Genomic DNA, 21,723 nt, shown 5'->3' with positions numbered 1-21,723 from the left:
TTCAGGACCAAGTTGATGTTCTGACTTGCTGTGTCCATTGTAACATATTTTCCCTCAATGAAATGTCCCAAGCATAGTACCATGATAAGCCAAAGTATGAGGACAAATACACCTAGTGCCACCCAAAGTTCAATCCATGGAGAAATCAGATAGGTTTCTTTTAGTTGATGAAAGAGTTCCTTTGCTTTGTCATTAAAAGTTCTTGTTGTTGGCTGTTCCTCAGGTTCACTTGGATCCTCAGAAAAATCCTCGAAGTTGATGAAGTAGCCTGATGCTGTTCTGTCAATTGTTTCAATTGCTTCTGGATTTGCTTTTGCTTTTGGAATTTGCTTTGTTTCATTTCCTTAGTCAGTTGTTACATCATTGTAGATTGGTGTTTCTTGATGTGAAATTTTGATTTGGGTTTCAAGAGGTTTAAGTTCTATGGCTTTGTTGCATAGTCCTTGTTGATTCACTGTAGGTTTATCAAATGTGATTAGTCTCTCAGTTTGAACCTCTGTAGTTGTAGCAAACTTTGGTGTTCTACTACTCCTTGGGAGTCCACTTGGCCTACTACTTGTTATCGGCCACATGATTGTGGTTTAACCAGGTCGATGGATACAACTCGGTTCTCCTTTTTACCAGCAAGGGGCGGTAATACCACTGATCTTGTCCCGTTGACAGACAAGACAGGAACTGCTTTTCTGTAAGAAGGCCCAAATTCCTTCTTTACCGCGATCTTTTCTCTGACCAGATCCCCGATTTTTGGAATCCAGACAGGCCTTGCTGGGACAGGTGGTTTCTCTTCAGTGGTTGTTGGCTGCGGTTTCAACTTTATGTTGCTCAGGTCTTTTCTTGTTTCATTTAAGTCCTGTAAAATAGCCAAACGATCTTTGATATCAAAGCATTTTTCTTTAACCACTGAAGTTTGACTATCGAGGTCCTGGATTAACATTCTAGTCCCAAACAATAGTTCGTACGGACTGAGACCTCTCAGAGAATTTCTTGGTAGATTATTAAGACTACGTTGGGCACTTATTAAATGTTTGACCCACCCAGCTCCCGAACCTAATACCTTTGCTGTTATAGATTGCTTTATGTCACGGTTTTTTCTTTCCACAATTCCATTTCCCTCAGGATGAAAGTGACAAGAGTACCGCAATGCAATGCCCATGCTGGTCATGGCCTCCTTATAAGCTCGAGAGCTAAAAGCAGGACCCTGGTCAGAATGTAGCATGCCAATTGCGTATGTGCCGATAAAGACTCGCAAATCTTTTATAACAGTTCTGGCGTCAGCCGAGCGCTGGGGCCGCATCCAAATGAATCTCGTGCATGAATCCACTGCGACCATGATATATTTATAGTTGCCGTCCCTTTGTAAGGGACCGCAGTGGTCCAGGTAAACGCATGCTAATGGTTTATCTGAGATTAGAAGGGGCGTCTGTGCTGGTCGTTTCACTGTTGATACCTTCATTCTTTGACATATTTCACATTCTAGAACATAGTTCCTGGTTTGTCTTCTCATTTGTGGCCACCAGTATCTCTGTTTTAATAACGATACTGTGTCTGAAACGCCAGCATGTACAGAAGCGAGCCCTTCGTGTGCCGCTATAATGAGTCCTAACCTATATTCCATGTTTGGAATTGCCCTATCCCCCACTCCAGGGATTCGAGCAAATGGAACGTTATTCGCATCAGTTATGTATGAGTACTTTACTGGAAAGCCTTTCTGGAGTGTTTCTATCGCATCTTTTACCGTAGCGCTGACAGCCTGTAATATTTTTGTTTTTGACCGGGTGATAGCAGCTACGGAAGCCGTTTGCACAGCTGCCTTCGCTGCTTCATCAGCCAATAAATTCCCTGCAACGTGAACGCCATCACGTTGATGACTCAGTGTATGTGTCACGTGAGTCTTTTGTAGTTCTTTCTGTAAAAGAACTACTTGTTCCCAAAGCATTTTATGCTTGATTGTGCCACCTTTTGCATCTTTAAAACCGTTCTAAACCCAGATCTGCAAGTATTCATTGTAAGACTGAAAGCAATAATATGAATCGCACACTATGAGTGTGGGGAATTCGCGATCGGTATTTTCAAGCGTCATCTTAAATGCTAGTAGTTCAGCTCGCTGAGCTGTACAATCTCCTAGAGATTGCGTTTTAGTGACCAATGGTCTAAAATTTCCTCCGTGCCAGCGACCTTTAACAATCGCGCACGCAGCATTGTAAGCTTGTTTACCCCCAACTGCGGGTTGTGCTGATCCGTCTGTATATATTATACAGCCGTAATGTTCAAGAGGCAGGATTTCGGTCGGCAGAGGACATTCAAATTCATATTGGAGAAATTCATGTGTTTTTAAATTAGGATCAAATTCGTATACCACGTCTGTTGCAGCAAGAGAATTAGCCCACTGTATCCATCTCGGATGTAGTGCTTTAGCATTCGGAATGCTTGCCTTTGTTACCGCCTCTAGTGCTGGTATTGGTGTAACGATGATTATTTGTTTACCTTGTGCTAGGGCTCTTTCTTTCGCTACAGCAGTCTGTACCGCAGTTAGAATTTGTTCCGTTGGGCTAAATTTCATTTCAGCTTTTGTGTACAAATGAGATTTGTATGCTATTGGTACCGTTTCTCCCTCATTAGAGGTTAGGTATGTGAATCCGCATCTTCCTGGGATGACTCGAATCACAAGGTTGCGTGTGTTATCGCGTGTTTGTAGTTTTGTTTTAACTAACATGTCTGTTTGTAAAGATCTCAAAATTTCTGTGTGTTTTTGAGTCCAATTGATTCTCTTAAAATCTGGTTTTATTAGGTCATAGAGAGGTTTAACCCTCTCTGCGTAATTTATAATGTATGTTCTTCCGAAATTCAGGAAACCTAGAATTGATTGTAAGTTTTTCAGCGTTCTTGGTGCTTGGATTACAGCACATTTCTCTAGGAAATTGTCAGCCAGGCTTTTGCCTTCACTTGATAATTCATATCCTAAAAACAAGACAGTTAGATGGGCAATTCTTGACTTTTTGAAGTTGAATTTGTAACCCTCTGCTGCGAACCCGAGTATTATGGTGTTCACTCTTTTCAAGTGAGTATCCAAGTCATCATCTGTTAGATAGATGTCATCGACATAAGATAACGCCTCATCATCATATATTTGTAGTAACTCTGTTACTCTCGCTGAGAATAATCCTGGGCTGTTCTTGAACCCTTGTGGCAAACGAAAGACATTTTTCTGAGAGCCATTTATTGAGAAAGCGGTCAAATATCTGCTTTCTGGTGCTATATTTTGACAAAAGAATCCATTAGAGATGTCTAATGTTGTTTTGTATTTTTTGCGCACGATGTTATTCATTAGTGCTGCACTGTGTGAGTTTTGTACTGCAAAAGTCTTGCAACATGAGTTTAAGTGTCTGTAGTCCAAAACAAGACGATATGAATCATCTGGCTTGGAGACAGGAAACAAAGGATTGTTCATTTGTGAGGTGCATGTTTCAATCACCCCCTGGTATTCAAGTTGATCTAAGATCTCCTTGACCTGTTTTTTAGCTTCTTGCTTAATTGGATACTGTCTCTGTGCAGTTGGTTGTGATTTTAACTGGATTTTGTGAGGAGGAGAGTCTTCATCCCATCCCACATGATTTTTATATAATGCAGGAGCCTGGGCTACTGCCCACTTTCTTGCAAGTGTATATTTTTTATGAATTGGAATATGATTTGAGAAGGCAGGCATAATTATTTCTTCGCCATGAGGGCACTCCCTGACAAACTCTGGTGGCCAATCTTTTTCAGCTAGAAGGATGTCATAGCCCTTGGAGAGATTATCCCAAAATAGACCCCTTATTTTCCTAGTCTTATCTCCCTCTATATGCAATGTTATTTCATATATTTTATGAGGTTTGCTAACTCTGGTATCTGCAGTTTCCACCTGAATGTATTCATTCGTGTCCACTGTCTCCAGATGATTCATCAGGATCTTGCGAGCTATGCTCACTTCTGCTGCGCTGTCTAGCATTGTCTGAGCCCACTCTCCGTTTTTCAGCTGTGTCCTCAGTATCCTCGGCATGTTTGATTACTTTAATACTGGCTACCTTCTTCTTTGGAAATTGTAACTTTTTATTTTGATGAGCAGGTTCCTTGTCTTTGGACTTGACGTGCTCTTCCCTGTGTTCTGACCGTCCTCTTCTTTCCGATTTCTGCGAGGAAGTCTGAAAAGATCGAGAGGGACGTGTATCAATATCTTGATATCTATCAGGTTTCTTTACATTATCCCTATTTCTAAAGTTGTATCTTTTCTCAGAGGGCTCCCTTTGGGGAGACTTGTCTCCTTGGTCCGGAGATCTTTCTCTCCGCCGAGGAGACCTTCCTCTGGACTGGAATCTTTTTTCTTTGGGAGTGGATTGTTTATTTCCATCCCAGCTCTTTTTTGGAGTGTTTAGATTATTTTTAATAAATACTTTTTCAGGATTTTCAATTAGTTGGGGTTTCACTGGTTTCCCACCCAAACTATCTCTTCCTAGTTCTTCATAGGATTTTTCTATGACTCTGGCAAGTTCAAATGGCTGGTCTGCTATATCTGTTTCTTTCAACCTTTGGCGGATTGCCACATTTTCTGCTTCCCCCTTTATGTTGGCTAGTAATATTGCCGAGACCTGCTTGAAGTCTTTCAGTAATTTCATACCCAGAGTTAAGGCAGGTTCTGGACCGTATTCGCTTTGAATCTGTTTTAGCACATCTGGTATTACCGACATGGACGGAACACCATGTGTTTTTGTGTAAATGGAAGCAAAGACTGTACTCCAAGTGTCACAATCCTCCACATGTGGTGCGATTCCCATTGGAAGACAGATAGTCAGAATTCTGTGTTTCTCAACAGGGGTGGTATCCGGAAACACCGCCTCTATTTGAGTGATTTTTTGTGCTAACCAGAATGGAATTTGTTCCCGTTTAATGGGTACTTTACCTAGACAGGACTGTATGTTCTGTGGTGTAATTTTATTTGTGTTCCCCTGATTAGGGGTCAGCTGTGGAATTTTAATAGCTGTTTGGACTGTTGTGGTCCGCATTACATATTGGACTAATTGTCTGTGTATTTTAATCAGTTGTTTTAGCTGTGCTAAAAGATCTGGTGCAGACATTTCTTCAATGTCTGGATGTGGTGTGTATCCGGCTAGAACCGGCCACATTGCTCCTGGTCTACCTAGTATTGCATTCACCTGCACCCCCAAACATAGGCACAACCCAAATATTATCGCCAACTCCACCTGTTCCCAAAAAAGTAAACCCAGCTGGGGTGCCATCTGTGTATGACTCGAGTGGGCAGAGTAAAAGGGCCAAAAACAAAAGGGCAGCCAGCTCTAGTAAGGGTAGGTTGGTGAGACAAGCCGCGCTCTACAAGCGACCGAGGAAGCCTCTTGGGCAGGGCGGGAAGGACGTAAAGGGGTCGGTCCCAGAGGACAAGGCAGTGGTGGAGGGGGGCTCTTTGGACACACCCATGGGTAATAATAATTGTTCATCCCCTAGTAGCAGTGCTGTTAATGTCTCCACATTTATTGACCCCAAGACTATTGACACCATTATGGAGAGGGTAAACAGTCTCTTGATGCCCCTGTTGACCCAGGTTAAGGGTTTGGGGGCTAGAATAGATAAACTAGAGCAATCTACCCTCGATGGCTTTTTCTCACTTAAATCTACAATTAAACAGCATAAAAGAGTGAGTGAGAACCAGGCGATTGGTCTAAAGGGGAGTGTGCCCCCAGTAGCTTCCTTGCCACTACAGGCGGATTCCAGTCCTCCAACTAGGGCAAATAAGGTAGACACTAGCAAATTGCAAATACCAGTACCTGTAATTCCTCCCCCACGATGGCTTTTTCTCACTTAAATCTACAATTAAACAGCATAAAAGAGTGAGTGAGAACCAGGCGATTGGTCTAAAGGGGAGTGTGCCCCCAGTAGCTTCCTTGCCACTACAGGCGGATTCCAGTCCTCCAACTAGGGCAAATAAGGTAGACACTAGCAAATTGCAAATACCAGTACCTGTAATTCCTCCCCCACCAAAAGTAGGGCCCCAACACAAGGGAATGGAAACATCTTCTGAGGTTGCCAAAAGTACACCAAGACTAACACCCCAATTGCAGCCCCCGACAAGTAGAGGGACGGTAAAGGTTAGCCAAGCCTCTGGTACACAAGACAAAGGCAATGGAGTAGCGACAGAGATGGTCGCTAAAACTGCCCCTCAACCTGCAGCTCCAGTTGCTACCACAGTGGCCCCCGCAAATTCCCACGGAGGATCCCCCCCACAAATCTCCCACCAGATTGTCATCCTTTTGTTGCTGTACTAGTAAACGTTCCCCCACTGAGGGAAGACCAGTTGGAGAATCACCAGGCCCTCAAGAATAAGTGTATCCACTGGCTAAAGTTAAACAAGCCAATCCCGAGTGGTGTGGATGGGCTAATTCTAAGTGTTCGCAGAGTAGGGTGGGTAGGACAAGGAAAAAAAACACAGGAGGGGGATTGTGTAATAATAAACTTTCAAGATCCCAGAGTGGTGAGCTCCATCTGTGGCCCTATACAAAATATGGATGCGGTAGGGGTTAAATTAGTGGATCTAACCTTTTTTTACCCCAGGCCAATTGTTATGTCGCCCTGGGCGGGCCCTAGTACATCTGGCTTAGGCCAAAACCGGGACCCATGTTGGGTTGGCGGTCTTGGGTACAACGGGTTGAACCCCCTGTGGGGGCCAGGGAGATGTTGACTGGAGGGGGGTGATACGAGGGAAATTGTAGTTTCTGACATGGTAACTGGCAATAGAATAGGTTTAATGACAGCACCACCACCCCGAATAGTCTCACCTATAAGTACGGCGACAGTGGGTTGGTAGACCCTCTGCCCATTTATTTGGACTGTAATTTGCCTGTTCCCCCTGTGAGGCCTGTGGACAGGAGTGTTCTCGAGGTCAGCGACACATCAGCTGTGACGGACCGTGTTTTCAAGGTTTTCAGCTGGAATGTCGCAGGGATCGCGAGAAAGTTGGCCCTCCCAGACTGGAATGCTTTGGTTGATGAGCATGCCATATGCATCTTCCAGGAGACCTGGAGTTTGGAGCCGATACATAGGGTGGGATTCTCCTCCTACTCTGTGCCTGCACTAATCTCGGAATCAGGGAGAGGACGCCCCTTGGGTGGCCTGCTCATATGGGTGGCAGCTTCCCTAGACTGCAGAATTGAGGAGTCTCAGACAGGCTGTCCAGATATTCAAAATATTATTTTAAGAGATTCCAGGGGCCGCACAATATTGAATATTTATAACGTGTACGCCAGGGGGACTAAGGGCGGGAGGAAGTCCACTGTATTATCTCTTCTGGAGAGTCTTCTTAGTACAACTTCACATAAGTTGTGTACCCTGGTCGCGGGAGACATGAATTGTACGTTCGAGCCTGTGGGCTCGGATGTTGCCTTAGACCAGGATGAGGAGGACGCTAAGATAGGGATCCCAGCCCTTGAGATTCCACCGATTAGGAGATGGTCAGAGGTGGCGTTACAGTTATACACCCTGAGTATCGAATTAAATCTAAGGGCAGTGAATGGGAGGACAAACTCAGATAGGGGGGGGGCTCATACCTATAATAGACCAGGACACACTTCTAGAATCGACTATATCTTATTAGATATATGTCTGTGGAGCCAGGTGAGGGACATGGTTGTGGTCCCGACGGTCGAAAGCGATCACAATCCACTCTCCTTGACCATGGTCCAGTGGTGGTGTTTTTCTAAGAAGGGTCCCATTAACCCCACATTAGTTCCCCTTGACGAGTCGGTAGTCTCACTCTGTGGAAGGCGTCTAAAATGGGCTAAATTGGTCCTCTCTGAGGAAAGGGTTGGAGAAATATCAACCCTTTTAGATCACGCTCTGTTAAACTTGGGGTCCCTCCCGGAATGGGTGGGTAGGGCTTGCGGGGTCTTTGTCTCCCTAACAGAGGCTCTGACAAATGTGTTTACCATCCCCTCGAGCAAGGTAGGGAAGAAAGGAGGTGTAAAGCAAGGTAACGGTTGGTACACACAAATATGTAGGGTGCACAAATCAAGACTTGTAGAGGCAGTGAAACTCAAATCCCATCCTGATATATTGGAAGCAAGGAAGGCTTATAATAGATCCCTTAAATCTGCTAAGAAGGAGTGGGAAGAGAAATTTTGGGAGGACCTACTTGTGGCCAGTAAAAGTAAAGACTCAAGGGGTTTTTGGAACCTTGTAGGCTCCCGGAACAGGCCCGACGAAATTATGAGACCCTGTAATATCCCCCCACAAAGCTGGGTAAAACACTTTGGGGCTTTATACCTCCCGGCGGATGGGGCACTAAATGTCAGGGCGCTCCCCCCACTAGTATCCGAACCCCATGGCTACAATCTCTTTTCAGCTCTAGAGATTGAAAAGGTAATTGGGTGGGTAGCCCCCCGGAAGGCAGCAGGCCCAGATGGCTTACCGGGGGATCTCATGCGGGCATATCCGGTGGCCTGGAGAAGGGTTATTGCAGCACTCCTCAATGATATTATGATGGGGGGGCCAGTGCCCGATTCCTGGAAAGGGGCGGTGGTGGTCCCTATTTACAAAAAAGGATCCAGAGAAATCCCGGGGAACTACCGGCCCATAAGCCTCATTGACTCCACCCAAAAGATAGCAGGTAAAGCTATACTTGGTAGGATTCTTCATTGGGTGGAGGAAAATAAAATACTATCAGACTTCCAGGCAGGGTTCCGGGTAGGAACAGGGACGATAGAGCAGGTGTTTAGGCTAGCACTCCTTGGCTGGAAGGTGGTGGAGCTAGGCAAGGGCAGTCTATACTTGGCCTTTATAGATCTGAGGACTGCCTTTGACCTAGTTCCTCGGGAGGAGTTATGGAGGGTGCTTTATGGGTTGGGATTGCCTCCCTACATCTTGTCCCTCCTTATTAGCCTTCACGCCCATACCTTTGCTCAGGTTCGCTGGGGGAGAAATGGAGAGTTAACTGAGAAAATACCAGTGTCTAGGGGTGTGAGACAGGGATGCGTCCTAGCGCCCACCCTCTTTTCACTATATGTTAATGGGGTGGTGGAATATCTCCAGCAAGAACCAGCCGACGCTCCTTGTCTCGGGGGAGTGCGGATTCCAACCCTACTTTTTGCGGACGATACGCTCTTGATTTCTAAGACTCCGCAAGGCCTCCAGAAGTTGCTAACCCGTTTCCAGAACTTTTGTGTTTCAAGGGGCTTGGTAATCAACGTGGATAAAACTAAGTTTTTAATTCTAAATCCTCCAAGGAAACTGGGCCGCCCACCTATTCTCAACTCTGTTCCCTTGGAGAAAGTATCCGAATTTGATTATCTTGGAATACGGATTACGGATAGCATGAACTGGTCACCTCACATTGCCAAGATGGTCTTGAACTACAAGAGAGTAGGAGGTGCCCTTCTGAGGGAATTCCGGGCATCACCGAGGAGGTCGCTTGCCCCAGCAATTGACATTTACAAGGCTAAGCGAGTAACATCAGCCTTGTATGGGGCAGAGCTGTGGGGGCATTGCTGCCTGGATTCCCTGGCAACAGCAGAAAGCAAGCTTTTGAAATCTTTAATCGCCCTCCCTCCGAGCACTCCAACAGTGCCTGTGCTGTTGGACACAGGTTGTAAGAATATCAAAGACCAAGCCCGGCTTCGTCCACTCCTTCTATGGGCACGTATTTGGAGGGGTGAAGAGCTAAAAACATACGCTGAAGGGTTGGCCGAGATAATGAGCCTGGGCGGTTGGGCGAAGACCAAGTGGTTGAGAGACACCAAAAAGCTTTTGGAGGAACTTGGGCTGGGGGACTGTTGGTCATCAAGAACGGCTCCACCAAAAGATGTTCTGAAAAGATTATATTGGAATTGGGTTGCGGATCAGTTAGTTATAAATACTAGTCATTGTAAATCTACAGCTGCCTTTTTAACAATAAAAGATGTAGTAGTTTACGAACCGTACCTGGACCTAATTACCCTTCCAGCTGATCGAGCACTGTACTTCAAATTCAGAGTGGGCTCCCTTCCAGTAGGGGCCCTGGTGTCAAAGTGGAAATCAGGTGCCCACATGTCCCCCTTTTGTGCCCGTTGTACCACTAGGACAGAGTCTATACCGCATATTCTGTTTGAATGTCCGGACTATGCTAAACCCAGGAGTTTTTGGCTCAAACCCCTTTGTTGCAATATGGGTACGCGTAGTTATCTGGTAGCCCTTCGCATCCTAATGACGGACACTTCCCCTCCTATTGTTTGTGGTGTAGCCAAATTTTTAAAGCATTTCTGGTTGATTCGTTGCAAGAGACTGTCAATAGCGGTTTAATTCTTTTTTAGCTAATTTATTCTGGCATCACATGTCTTTTTATCTTTCTTAAATGTACATTCAATATTGCTTCTTAAAAATGTTTTTTCTAGTTTTGTAAATGCTGTATTTTGTGTACGCTTTCAAGATATCTTGCATATCGAATAAAAGCAACGAAGTCGAAGTACCTAGTGGACCGAGCCTAGTGATGTGATCATTATGTTTTAGGGCGCCTTTAAACCAGAGCAGGTGCTCTTGGTATTTTAGTGGTATTTCCACCTCCTCGAAAGGAGTGTACTCATCCGGAGGTTCCTCTATTTTGTAATAGTGGAATTCCTTTGTTACAGCGTTTGCTGCTGGAAAGTTTATCCATGAATAGAATACCTCTGTCTGCCGATATTCATGTGCCTCAATTACGAATATGACTGTACCACCTCTTGATGTCAGTCCATTTTCTATAAGTTTTAAGATTATAGTTTTTCTTATGCTGACCGGGATGAGTATTGCGTCCGGGTCAGTTTGCAGGAGACTTGTGTCATCTGCTAGGAGTTGAGCCGCTATTCTAGCTGTCTCCCTCTCTTCTTCAGTTTCTGACATTTTTACTGACAGAAAGGTTTTTGTTGCAGATCAGGTTTCCTTTTTTTTTTTTTTTTTTTTTATTGACAAATTCATAGTTAATACATAAAATTCAAAAAGAAACAGAAGTAAGTATAACAGTTGATCACATAGCTTAATTAACAGAACAATTTATACAATATCAAGTGGGATAATAACACCAGAGAGGACAAAAAGAAAGAGAAAAAAAAAAAAAAAAAAAAAAAAATGACAACAGAAAAATATAAGCAGATTAAACGATCAGGCATCTGAGAAACAAAAGGGATGTCCATTAATCATTGGCAGAACCTAATTGGCGAACCTCATTTGTGTACCATCTTGTAATCGGGTCCCAAATCTGTGTTCCTATTGCTTTCATTTTTCTCCCCCTAGTAGCATATATTGCGATTTCTTGTTTATAGATTGCAAGAAAGCGACTAAGCCACATATGAAAAGTAGGGGGGTCTACGTCTTTCCAGCGAGCTGCCAAAATGATACGAAGTACGGCATACCCCAGAAAAACTACCGCTTGCTCCTCTTTATTATGACCCAGTGAGTCATCGTGGCCTAGTATACAGAGAGTTAGTGAGTCCCTTATCTGACGTCCAAAGACCTGAGCCCAGAACTCCAACATCATGGTCTTTAACCGCCTCAATTCCGAACATTCTGAGAACATGTGAAGTAGATTGGCCAGTGGCTGTTTGCATCTTGGGCAGTTGTCGTCGGCCCGAAGACCCCAAGCAAATAATTTTGCGGGTGTATAGTATAGGTTGTATACTGTTTTATAATATTGTGCTCTTAAATTTGAGGCTATAAAGTATTTTGCAGATAGCGCTAGCGAAAGATCGATATCAACATTAGGATTTGCCAGTTTTACAGCCCAAGATTGTTCTGTTTGTTCGATATCATCAGGGAGATTACCCATAAGAATCTGATACAGAGTCCCTATTCTTGTCGTTTTCTTACCAATAGCTTCAAGAAGTGGGAGTCTGTCTCGTATTATTATTGGTAAAGCATTGCGGATACATGACAGTATTTGAAAATATTTAAGAAAATCTTGCGTAGGGACACGATATTTTTCTTGAAAATATTCAAAAGATATAGGGATATTATGTCCTAATATGTCGCCAACTGTATTGATACCTAGATGTTCCCACCTCTGCGAGGTAGCATCATTAAGGGATGGGGGGATGATCTTACTATGCCAAAGAGGAGTATATCTTGTAAAATTGGGAATTGATAGGTATTTAGAGATTGCTTTCCAACCCACCCATGCGTCTAAGACTGTCTTCAATTTGATTTTTTTATAATACGAAGGCTCTACCTGTCTTAAAAAAAGCCCTTTACACTTATCACCGAGACTAAGTTCGTAGATCGATGGAATATATAGGTCTGGGGGCGTATAGGTATTAGTTTTTTTATCCGTAAGCAGGGGATCCATAGATTGCATCAGTGTTGCCCAGAGATATAATTTTAGATTGGGGATAGCTAGTCCCCCTCTATCCTGTGGAAGCGACATTAAGCGGAGGGATCTTCTTATCTTTCCGTAGCTCCATATAAATTTAGATATAGCAGACTCAATAGTCTTAATGAAGTTATCTCCCGCTAACAACGGGATCGCTCTAAAAAGGTAGAGGACCCTCGGGAAGATATTCATTTTAATATAGTTAGCCCTCCCAATTATAGATAGATGTAAGTTGTCTATTCTTTTGAGGTCTATTTTGATTTTATCAATGAGGGGAGTGTAGTTCAAATGGATAATTCTCTCCACTTTGGTAGTAAGGCGTATGCCTAAGTATGTAGCTTCTTCAACTTTGAGAGCACTTTCATAATGGATATTATCAGTAGCTAACACCATGGTTTTGTCCCTATTTAACGAATATCCTGAATATGTGCCAAAGGCCTGGGTAATTGATTCGATTTCCAGGATTGCCACCGTGGGGTTGTTAGTTACAACGGCAATGTCATCCGCATATGCCATGACTTTGGTGGAATATGGCCCTATTTTAATAGGCTGTATTAAAGGGGTCAAAAGTAGTTTCTGAATAAGGGGATCTATGTATAGTGCGAACAGGATCGGGGAGCATGGGCATCCCTGTCTTGTACCTCTATGCACCTTGATAAGCTCTGACTCATTGCCACATATAGAGATTTTTGCGCTAGGATCGATATATAAGGCTTTGATGGCTCTGATGAATTTGTTTCCAAAATTCTTTCGTTCTAATATGTTCCAGAGAAACTGCCATGCTACTCGATCAAAAGCCTTTTCGGCATTAAGGAGAATCATCGCCATCTCGCCCCCCGTGGTTCCCATGATATCAAAAAGGGTAGTGGCTCTCCGGGTATGATCTGTAGTGCCCTTTCCGGGTATGAATCCGTGTTGCCAGGGGGATACGAGATGTTTGATAACCCCGTTCAGTCGGTTGGCTAGTATTTTTGAGTAGAGCTTTGAGTCAGAGTTTATCAGGGATATCGGTCTGTAAGATGAGGGAAGCTGAGATGGTTTACCTTTTTTGTGAAAAATTATAATATTCGTTAGTTTCCAGGAGTCTGGTGGGGCGGAGTGATACTGCACTCCGAGAAAGAGATCTAACAATAGCGGGATTATTTGTTTACCTAGGATTTTATACAGTTCTAGGGGGATTTTGTCGGGGCCTGCCGCCTTACCATTGGAAAGTTCGGATAAGGCAATCTCTACCTCAGTATAGGTAATTTCTCTCTCGAGTATTATTTTGATCCTGTCATCTATCCTAGTATTTATGTCTTGGTCTGGGAGCCAGTTGTTCAAAAATGACGTGATGTCCGAATCCGAATTTGTCAGATCGCTGTGATACAATTTCTTATAATATTTTTGAAATATGTTTAGGATATCCTGCTTGGATGTATATTCCTTGGCTTCATATTCAATCATCTTTATATTGCCTTGTGATTGTTTTTGGCGTGTTCGTAAAGCTAAGTGTTTGCCTACATTCTCCCCTGATTCATATAGCTTATTTTTGTTAGCTTGATAGGTCTCGGCTGCTTTTTGGATCAAGGTGTTATTAATTTCATTTTTTAATATCAGTATTTTTTTAGGGGTTTCAGATGTTGCAACCCCCTGGCCTATCTGAGTGGCATGGAGTGTCTCAAGATCAGAAAGTTCCTCCATGAGCTGTGTATTAATATTGTCTTCCCGCTTCTTTTTATTGGCGACAAATGAGATAGTTTCTCCCCTTATTGCCGCTTTAAAACAGTCCCAGACCGTTACTCGTGACGCGCTAAAGCGGTTACAATCGAAAAAGCCCTGTGCCCAATTTTTCATATGTGTTATGAATTCCTGATTGATCAAGAGTCTTCTGTCAAAGGTCCAATTACACTTTGGTTTAACCAATTCGGGGAGATCAAAGACAAAGGTGAGCGCATTGTGGTCCGAAATTGTTTTAGGGGACTTAATCATATCAATCATTACCAAGCCCTCTAACGATGACATGATATAGTCGATCCGAGAATATTTATTGTGGGGGTAAGAAAAGAATGTATAACCGTCTGTCTTTTTGCCTGACTGAACCCACATATCTAGTAAGTTATGGGTTTCCATTAATTGCCTAAGTGCGCTAAATACCTTTGGTTTGCGTCCTTTATAATACAAAGTAAAACTGTTATTGAGGAGTACGCCTATATCTATGTTGAAATCCCCACAAAAAATTAAGGAGCCTGTCCAGGAGGCCAGTTCTATCTCTAACTCTTGGAAGATGGTGGGATCATCCATATTTGAGCCATAGATTGCGCATATTGTAAGACCGCATTTTAGTTGAGCTATCGCCCATCTGCCATTCTTATCCGCTGATCTGCGAGTCGGGGGGCCCATAATAGGTTTAGCTAAAATAGCTATCCCTCTAGTTTTAGAGGATTGGGTTGTGGCTACCAGCAGATTATATCCAGGTAATTTAAGTAATTCCCTATCAGCAATTACAATATGAGTTTCTTGCAGGCAAAGTATGTCTACTGGATTCTGGCGTGTTAGTTGGAATAGTTGAGCCCTTTTACTTTTATCGTTTAAGCCTGCCACATTCCATGAACATAGACTCACTCTCCCCATTTTAAAAAAAATACGTTCAACCTGGTTTTCATATATCGACCAATTGAGCTGTAACTAGCGTCAAAAATTATAATGTCTCTTGTTTCTCTGCCATATTTGTTGTGATCCACAAATAATATTTGCATATACTTTACTTTGCGAATGAATTTGTACATTTTTTTGCATTTTCCCCCACCCACTTTCCCCCCCCCCTCCCACCCCTTGACTGCCCTCCCCCACCCCCCCCGCCTCTCCCCCAATGAGGCATTTAGACTCTAGCTAGAGTCTGTTGTGATGGAGAGACATCCCTACCCAGTGCCACCCATATAAACTTATATCTTATAATGTCCTTTTAGAGGGCATAAGATAGGAGAAAATACATGATGAGAATAGAATAGAGAGAAAAAAAAAAAGAGAGAAAGAAAAAAAAAGCAGTAGTGAGTAAGATAGAGCCAGAGAACTAAAAGAGCAAACAGTGTGACCCATTATAGAACTTTAAATAGAGAGCTAAAAAATCCTGTCTGGAGAGAGCAATATACATCAGTTCTATGTATATATTGGTTATCCTTTGGTTAGGGGAACTAGATAGCCCAAATGCTAGCACCCTAGGGATATCAAATTGTTAGAGTTTTTTTTTTTTTTTCCTTTTTTCCCCACCTTTTTTTTCTTTTTTTTCCCCTTTTTTTTTTAAGAATATTTAGTAGCTAATTAGTGGCTATCTCACAAAGACGTTATCTAATTCAAAGCCTTGACTAGGTGTGCTGTTTCCCTCTTGTTCCCTCTAGTTCCCTCTAGTCCCCCCTCTTTTTAAGGCAGTAAGGCCTAACGTTATAGTGAAAAAGTACATCTCTAGTTCATGCTGTCAAGAAAGTCTTTTGCTTTGATTTCTGAAGTGAAAAACTTAGCATGGCCCTTATAGATGACTTTCAGGGTTGCCGGGTTATTCAGGTACACCTGGGCCTTTTTCTCCAAGAAAGGCTTAATCAGTTGACGGAGCCGCCACCTCCGCTCCACCGTGGTGTGGCAGAAGTCAGGTCTAACAAAATAGGAAATTTCACCTCTTGTCCGATGAGCATCTGGTCTTGCTTTCTCGGCAATAGCTTGGCGCAGGAGGAAATTTCCAAAGTACACTAAGATAGCCCTTGGATATCCTCCCTCTTATTTCCTTTTTCTTTTTTATTACTTAATGACCCTTACGATACATCCCAAATTTCTAGGGGGATGAAACGAAAAGAATATGAGTAGTACCCCTAGGAGAATTGGGTCGTTTTTTAGTTGTTTGATATCCAACTCAGTGAGAGTAAAGAAAATGGGGTGAAGTTCCCAGTATATTAGATTTTAACTTTTGTACTATTTTTATTTTTTTTCTTTTTTCTTCTGGTTTTTATCCTTTATAAAAATAATTTTTTTTATGGACCTAGGAGGCTGAGGATGCGGAAGACCCCTATTTTTATCATGCCTGGCTAATTGACTGTCTTGTTGTTTTTATTTTTAATAAGTTGTATACAACGTGAACTATGTAATCCTCTTTTAAAGATATCTGTGTTATATCTAAATAAAGAATTTCTACTACCTTGGATATTTAGACTGTTCCTTTGTGGCCCTTAAAGTAAATGGGGTTCTGTGGGCACGTTGCACCTCTAACTCCCAGTTCCAGGTGGAAAGTTCGGGGAGCGTATCCTTGAAAAGCTGGATTACAAACATACGCACATTTTCACCCTCAATTTTTTCCGGAACACCAAGTACTCGGAGGTTGTTGCGTCGCATGCGATTTTCCATTTCCTCCAGTTTCCACCTGACGTCTTTTAATTCAGCATCATGAGCATCTACTTGTTCCTTTACAGCAGTGGCTTCAGCCTCATTTACCACTATGCGGTCCTCCATGTCGGTCATTCTTGCATTTGATGCAGCCACTGATTTAGAGAGTTTGCGTACAACTCCCTGGACTTTATGAAGTGCTTGTTGAGCCCTGCGCCCATCTTTTGAAGTCTGTTCCCTATGGGAGGCAATTGCCTGAAGCACTGTGTCCATGACAGATGTCAGGGTGGCATTTTGCTGATCAAAAAAAGGGGAACTATCGCTATGGGGTCTGGAGGGAGGATCCTGCATGCTAGTATGAGGAGATTGGGCCCTAGGGCGACCACTAGAACCAGGGTGGCCTTTTTTCTTTTTTAGCACTGTGTGCCTCCTGTGTCTGCCCATAACTACGTCCGGATCACTATCTTGTGAGCTTGCATCCGTGTTTGTACAGATTTCTGAGTCAGATTGGGGATCAGAGAGAGAGTAGGAGTCTGAGTCAATGTCTTGGTCCTGAAGCAGTATAGACTCCTCCGCACCTTCAGAGATGGTAAAAAACTCTGATGGTTCCTTGTCTGTATCTGACGCTAAGCCTGACCCCAATTTGAAATCAGTTGCGCACTGCCCATCGTTTAGATGCTGCCGAGCGATGGTAATCTCCTTACCCAAGCTGGACGTAACTGTCTCGAGGGGGGTTGTGTATGCCTGGGGATGCACTGGAGCTGATTCAAGAGAGTTAGGCTCGACAGAAGAAACAGAAGAAACATCACTATGGAGGGTGTGCGTAGCCTGTGTTGGTTGAGGTACTGGTGTGGATGCAGGCCTTACCTCCTTATGAATCGGTGCCGACCCTTGCTGTGAAGATACCAGCCCCGCTGATGTAGGTGCTATTTGCATTGTAGATTTTGATGGTATTGGTGGTATTGCCTCTGTGCCAGGTGGCCCCCCATCCATTTGGGCCTGTGTATCTGATTGTTGCTGTGCGGTGGTATCAGCTGCCTCTTCAGCCTCAGTCGCTTCAGTAGAGGTCGGATCTGCCGATTTTCTGGCCTCTGCTGCCTCCGTCGGTTTCGAGCGTTGTGAAGCCTCAGGGACTTCAATGGGAACCACTGTACCGGGCTCCAAAGCAAACACTGCCTGGGGAGAGAGCAGCGAATCAGGGCCGGCGGGAACTGCGGGAACTGCGGGAGCGGCAGCAATCACCGTCCCGCTTGTTGCGTGGTGAACAGGGGAGGAAGAAACAGCTGCTCCGGCGGGTAATTTTCGCAATAGGTCCACCACAGACGGCCCTGGACCGGGCCCCGGTGTAACGGGAGTCTTTGCCAACTTGGACTGACCTCGCTCTCTCTTGTGCGGTTGCTGGTCAGGGCAGGCTCCTTCCTCCGATACAGAACCGCAGGCGCGCCTTGCCGCAAGCTTCTGTTCCCGAACAGCCTGTTTAGCCGCTCGGGCTTTGGAGGCGGCAGTACCCGATGCAGCATTTTTTGGTGCCATCTTTGCAGGGATACAGGCGCCGCCCGTCCCCAGTCCGGATGGAGGGATTCTCTGTACCTCACTGCCTTCGCTCAGAGCGCTCGGAGCATTTGGAAGACGGTGCCAGGAGAGAAGTCTCAACAACGCATAGCCGAGCACCGAGGCCACCAGGTGCAGAGATGGATGGGGCCGGTCTGTTATAGAAGGAGGATCAGATGCCAGGTAAGCTCCACGCATATTACTTCTTTCCTCCCGGATATATGAGTTCTTGATTATATATTTCTACCGCCAACGCGGATACAGGTCATTCTCATGTCATTCTCGTAAAAAGGAGATAGCCCTTTTGATTTTCCCAGGCACTGGGCAGAGGGTGTCTCACAGCGGTCTAGGGAGCCGCCGCCATCTTGCCTCCGCCTGTCCCTTGTTTGGCCGCAGATCAGGTTTCCACGGAAACAAAGATTAGATGCACAATATTTTGGAACAGTGTATCCTTCAACGTTGAATAAACCAAAAACTATACATAGGAGTCTCCTCCTACTAAGTTTGGCGGATTTAACCTTTGACCCACTCCAGACGTCTTTGGAGTATTACGGGAGAAAGGGTCTGTGTGAAAAAGCACGACTGAGTTACTCTAATGCCTTGCGTTAGATTTATCTCCTATCCAAAACGTTGGGCACCATGTAGTGTAGTTCCTATTTTCCCAATAGGCTCTGCGCATTGGAATAATATCTTCAATAGTATAGACGTAGGACAGAGGTTAAGTAGGTCTTCTACTGACGATATTAGACTTAAAGTTATGTGTGCCAGCTAGCTCAGAGTTCACTAGAAACTTTCTCGAATAGGCAAGGAGGAGTTTAACCTCCCTGGATAGACAAGAAGGGATTTAGTTTCTGCCAACCATAGAACATGACAACTTTGCTCTCTCTAATCAAGAGTATATCTCTAGAGTCGTGTGAAAACAAAAGACAACTATTTTACTCAGTCAATATGTGCATACTTAGTTTCACCAGATTGTAGAGAAAAGAAGAGACGGGCGTGTTCAATAAAAAGGTGTTATTTATTGATCAGTCTCTTTTCTCATACAAGAGAAATGAATCGCTACAAATGCAATACTTATGGTTAAGTAAAGTGCATACAGTAAAAGCAGGATTATAAAATAATACTGTAAAAGCATTGATATGGTTTCTTAGCCATATGATACTTTAAAATGGATAAAAGATATACATACATATATACATTGACTAATCGTACTCAACTGGTGCTTCTAACTACGCCTACCCCGGTGTACCTGACCTGAGCCTAATACGTGGGAGGGAGTAAGTAAGTAGCAGTTTAAGTTAAGTTTGGTTTGCCAAGAATCTGACTCAAGAATTCTCTGTAAGGGGTTAGTCAGTTTAGTACCTGGGATTTAGAAGGCTGGAGGGATGGTATCTCTGTCTCAGGACTCGGTATCCCAGTTACCCGCGAGGGCAAGCCGGAAACACCGGAGGCTGGATTTCTCGGCAGGAGAAAAGGCAGCGTCTCTCTCAGCGCGTCAAAAGGGAGGGGCAGCGTCCGTGGGATTCCTGCATCAGCTGGGCTCTCCGGCAAGTAGCGCTGCTCCAAGCTCATCACCACCGTGTCTTTGCTTAGGGCAGCGTCGGTATATTTATACCTGAAAGGTGCCGAGTTTGACGTAAGGATGGACATAAGACGTCATTAAGGATGTCATAAGAACTGGTCGTTCTTACATTCTTTACAGGAGTTCTCGAACTAAATCAAAACAATAGCTGCTGGGGATTTCCCAGGTCTGCTGGAGATTTGTTTTGTTTTGAGAACTCGGTGTGCTTTCTAGGGGGGCTGGAGGAATAGTGCTTGCCTAATGTGATAGCATGCGCTATGACCTAATCTGAAAATGGGTTTCTGTGCCGTTGTATGGCTTTTAGTGATTTATTAACCGGGCAAGGGTCAGAAATAGGAGTATTGATACAGGTCCCTATATAAACACACTACAAAATAGTGTAGTCAATAAAAGAGAATAGGGAGATTCTAGAAGTCAATCCTCATACCCGTAATTGTGCGTTGCAGGAAGAATCTGAAGAAGGGCCATTCCAGCCAGTACCCTGAAAAGAAAAGAAAGCAATAGAAGAGAGGGCAAGACTCTTGGGAGCTTATGGTAGGTCAGAGGAAGGAAGGAGATCAAGATTAGAATTAGAGTAGAGTAGTTATAGGAGAAGCTAATAGTGTTGTTATCTTTCAGGTATTCTCATCGATAGCGGTCTGCGGGTCGGACTGACGAGAGGAACCAGCCAAGAAAGTCTCTTCTTGTTTGTTATTTTATCCACTTTCCCCCTTCCCCCTCTAGGTAACCTGTTGGAGACTTGTTACTCAAGCTCTAGTTCGTTACCAGGGGTGGATTTGGGACCTAGCATCTCTGTTCCCGTGCAGTTATCGTAAGGAGAATTTTCGTAGTCTGACAGAGTGAAGTGCCCAAGTTTATTTATTTATTTATTTATTTGCAGGTTTGTACCGCGCTAGATTCGACTCCCAGAGGAGTATCTCCGCGCCTTTAGGCAACTACAGCATAAGTTGCACCTTGCACCTGAACAGAGATGGCAGAAGGAATAGATGTACAAGGGTTAGGAGTAATCTTAGATACCATCCAAAAAGAGCTAAGCGCAGTCAAAGAGAAAAACCAACACATGAGAGTAGAAATGGCAAATTCTAGAAAAGAAACGGCAGAATTAGTACAAAGATGTAGACAACCTTTCAGTTCAGGACAGGATGCGTCAAGTCCTTTGTTAGATAGCACGAACAGAACGACCACACAAGTTATTCACTCTTTGTCCCCAGGTATACCCTTAGCTGCCCCAGAACGATTTAGTGGAGTTCCACAAAAGGCGCAAATATTCATTACACAATGTTCATTGCATTACATGTGTCGCCCTTCAATTTTCCCAGATGCACAATCTAAAGTCGCATTTGCATTGTCCTACTTGAGTGGGGATGCTGCGTCATGGTCCTTGCCACTGATAACCAGAGATGATCCGATATTGAGGAACTATGAAGAGTTCAAAGAGGAGTTTCTTCGAATATTTGACAGGAGAAGAATTTCTCAAGTCGTGGACAATGAATTGCTTGACTTAAAGCAAGGAAATCGAGATCTGGTATCCTATCTGGCACAATTTAATAAACTCATTGTGGAAACCAATTGGCCAGAGAGTAAGCGAGCTGCAGTCTTTTATCGTGGCTTGAAGGACGAACTTAAGGACGCGTTGGCCGGAATAACTAACAGACCCACTAAAATTTCCGCCTTGGTGGATCTGGTTTTAGAAATCGATTTTCGACAAGGAGAAAGAAACGGTGAGAAGAGAAGAGAATTCAGGCCAACGGTTCCGAGGTTTGACCGCGCGAGGTCAGAAGGTAGCAGGAGTAATGATGGGCAGTTGGGTGCGGAGCCTATGCAAATCGGCACGATACGGGGTCCTTTGTCCAAGGAAGAAAAAGAAAAAAGACGAACAAGTAACCTA

The 21,723-nt window shown here is 43.9% G+C and overlaps 1 protein-coding gene across 1 annotated transcript; it reads right to left on the bottom strand.

Moving 5' to 3' along the window:
• Positions 1-14,061: 14,061 nt before the first annotated feature.
• Positions 14,062-18,327, bottom strand: LOC144819833 (uncharacterized). Its single transcript, XM_078677564.1, has 2 exons — positions 16,518-18,327; positions 14,062-16,085 (listed from the first exon to the last, which is right to left on the bottom strand). Exons 1-2 carry the CDS (start codon positions 18,233-18,235, stop codon positions 15,794-15,796), a joined length of 2,010 nt encoding a protein of 669 aa, XP_078533690.1. The 5' UTR covers positions 18,236-18,327; the 3' UTR covers positions 14,062-15,793.
• Positions 18,328-21,723: the final 3,396 nt, after the last annotated feature.

This window comes from Lissotriton helveticus, chromosome 2_1 (genome assembly GCF_964261635.1).
Source record: "Lissotriton helveticus chromosome 2_1, aLisHel1.1, whole genome shotgun sequence".
Lineage (NCBI taxonomy): Eukaryota > Metazoa > Chordata > Amphibia > Caudata > Salamandridae > Lissotriton > Lissotriton helveticus.
This window is presented reverse-complemented; position numbering and strand designations above follow the sequence as displayed.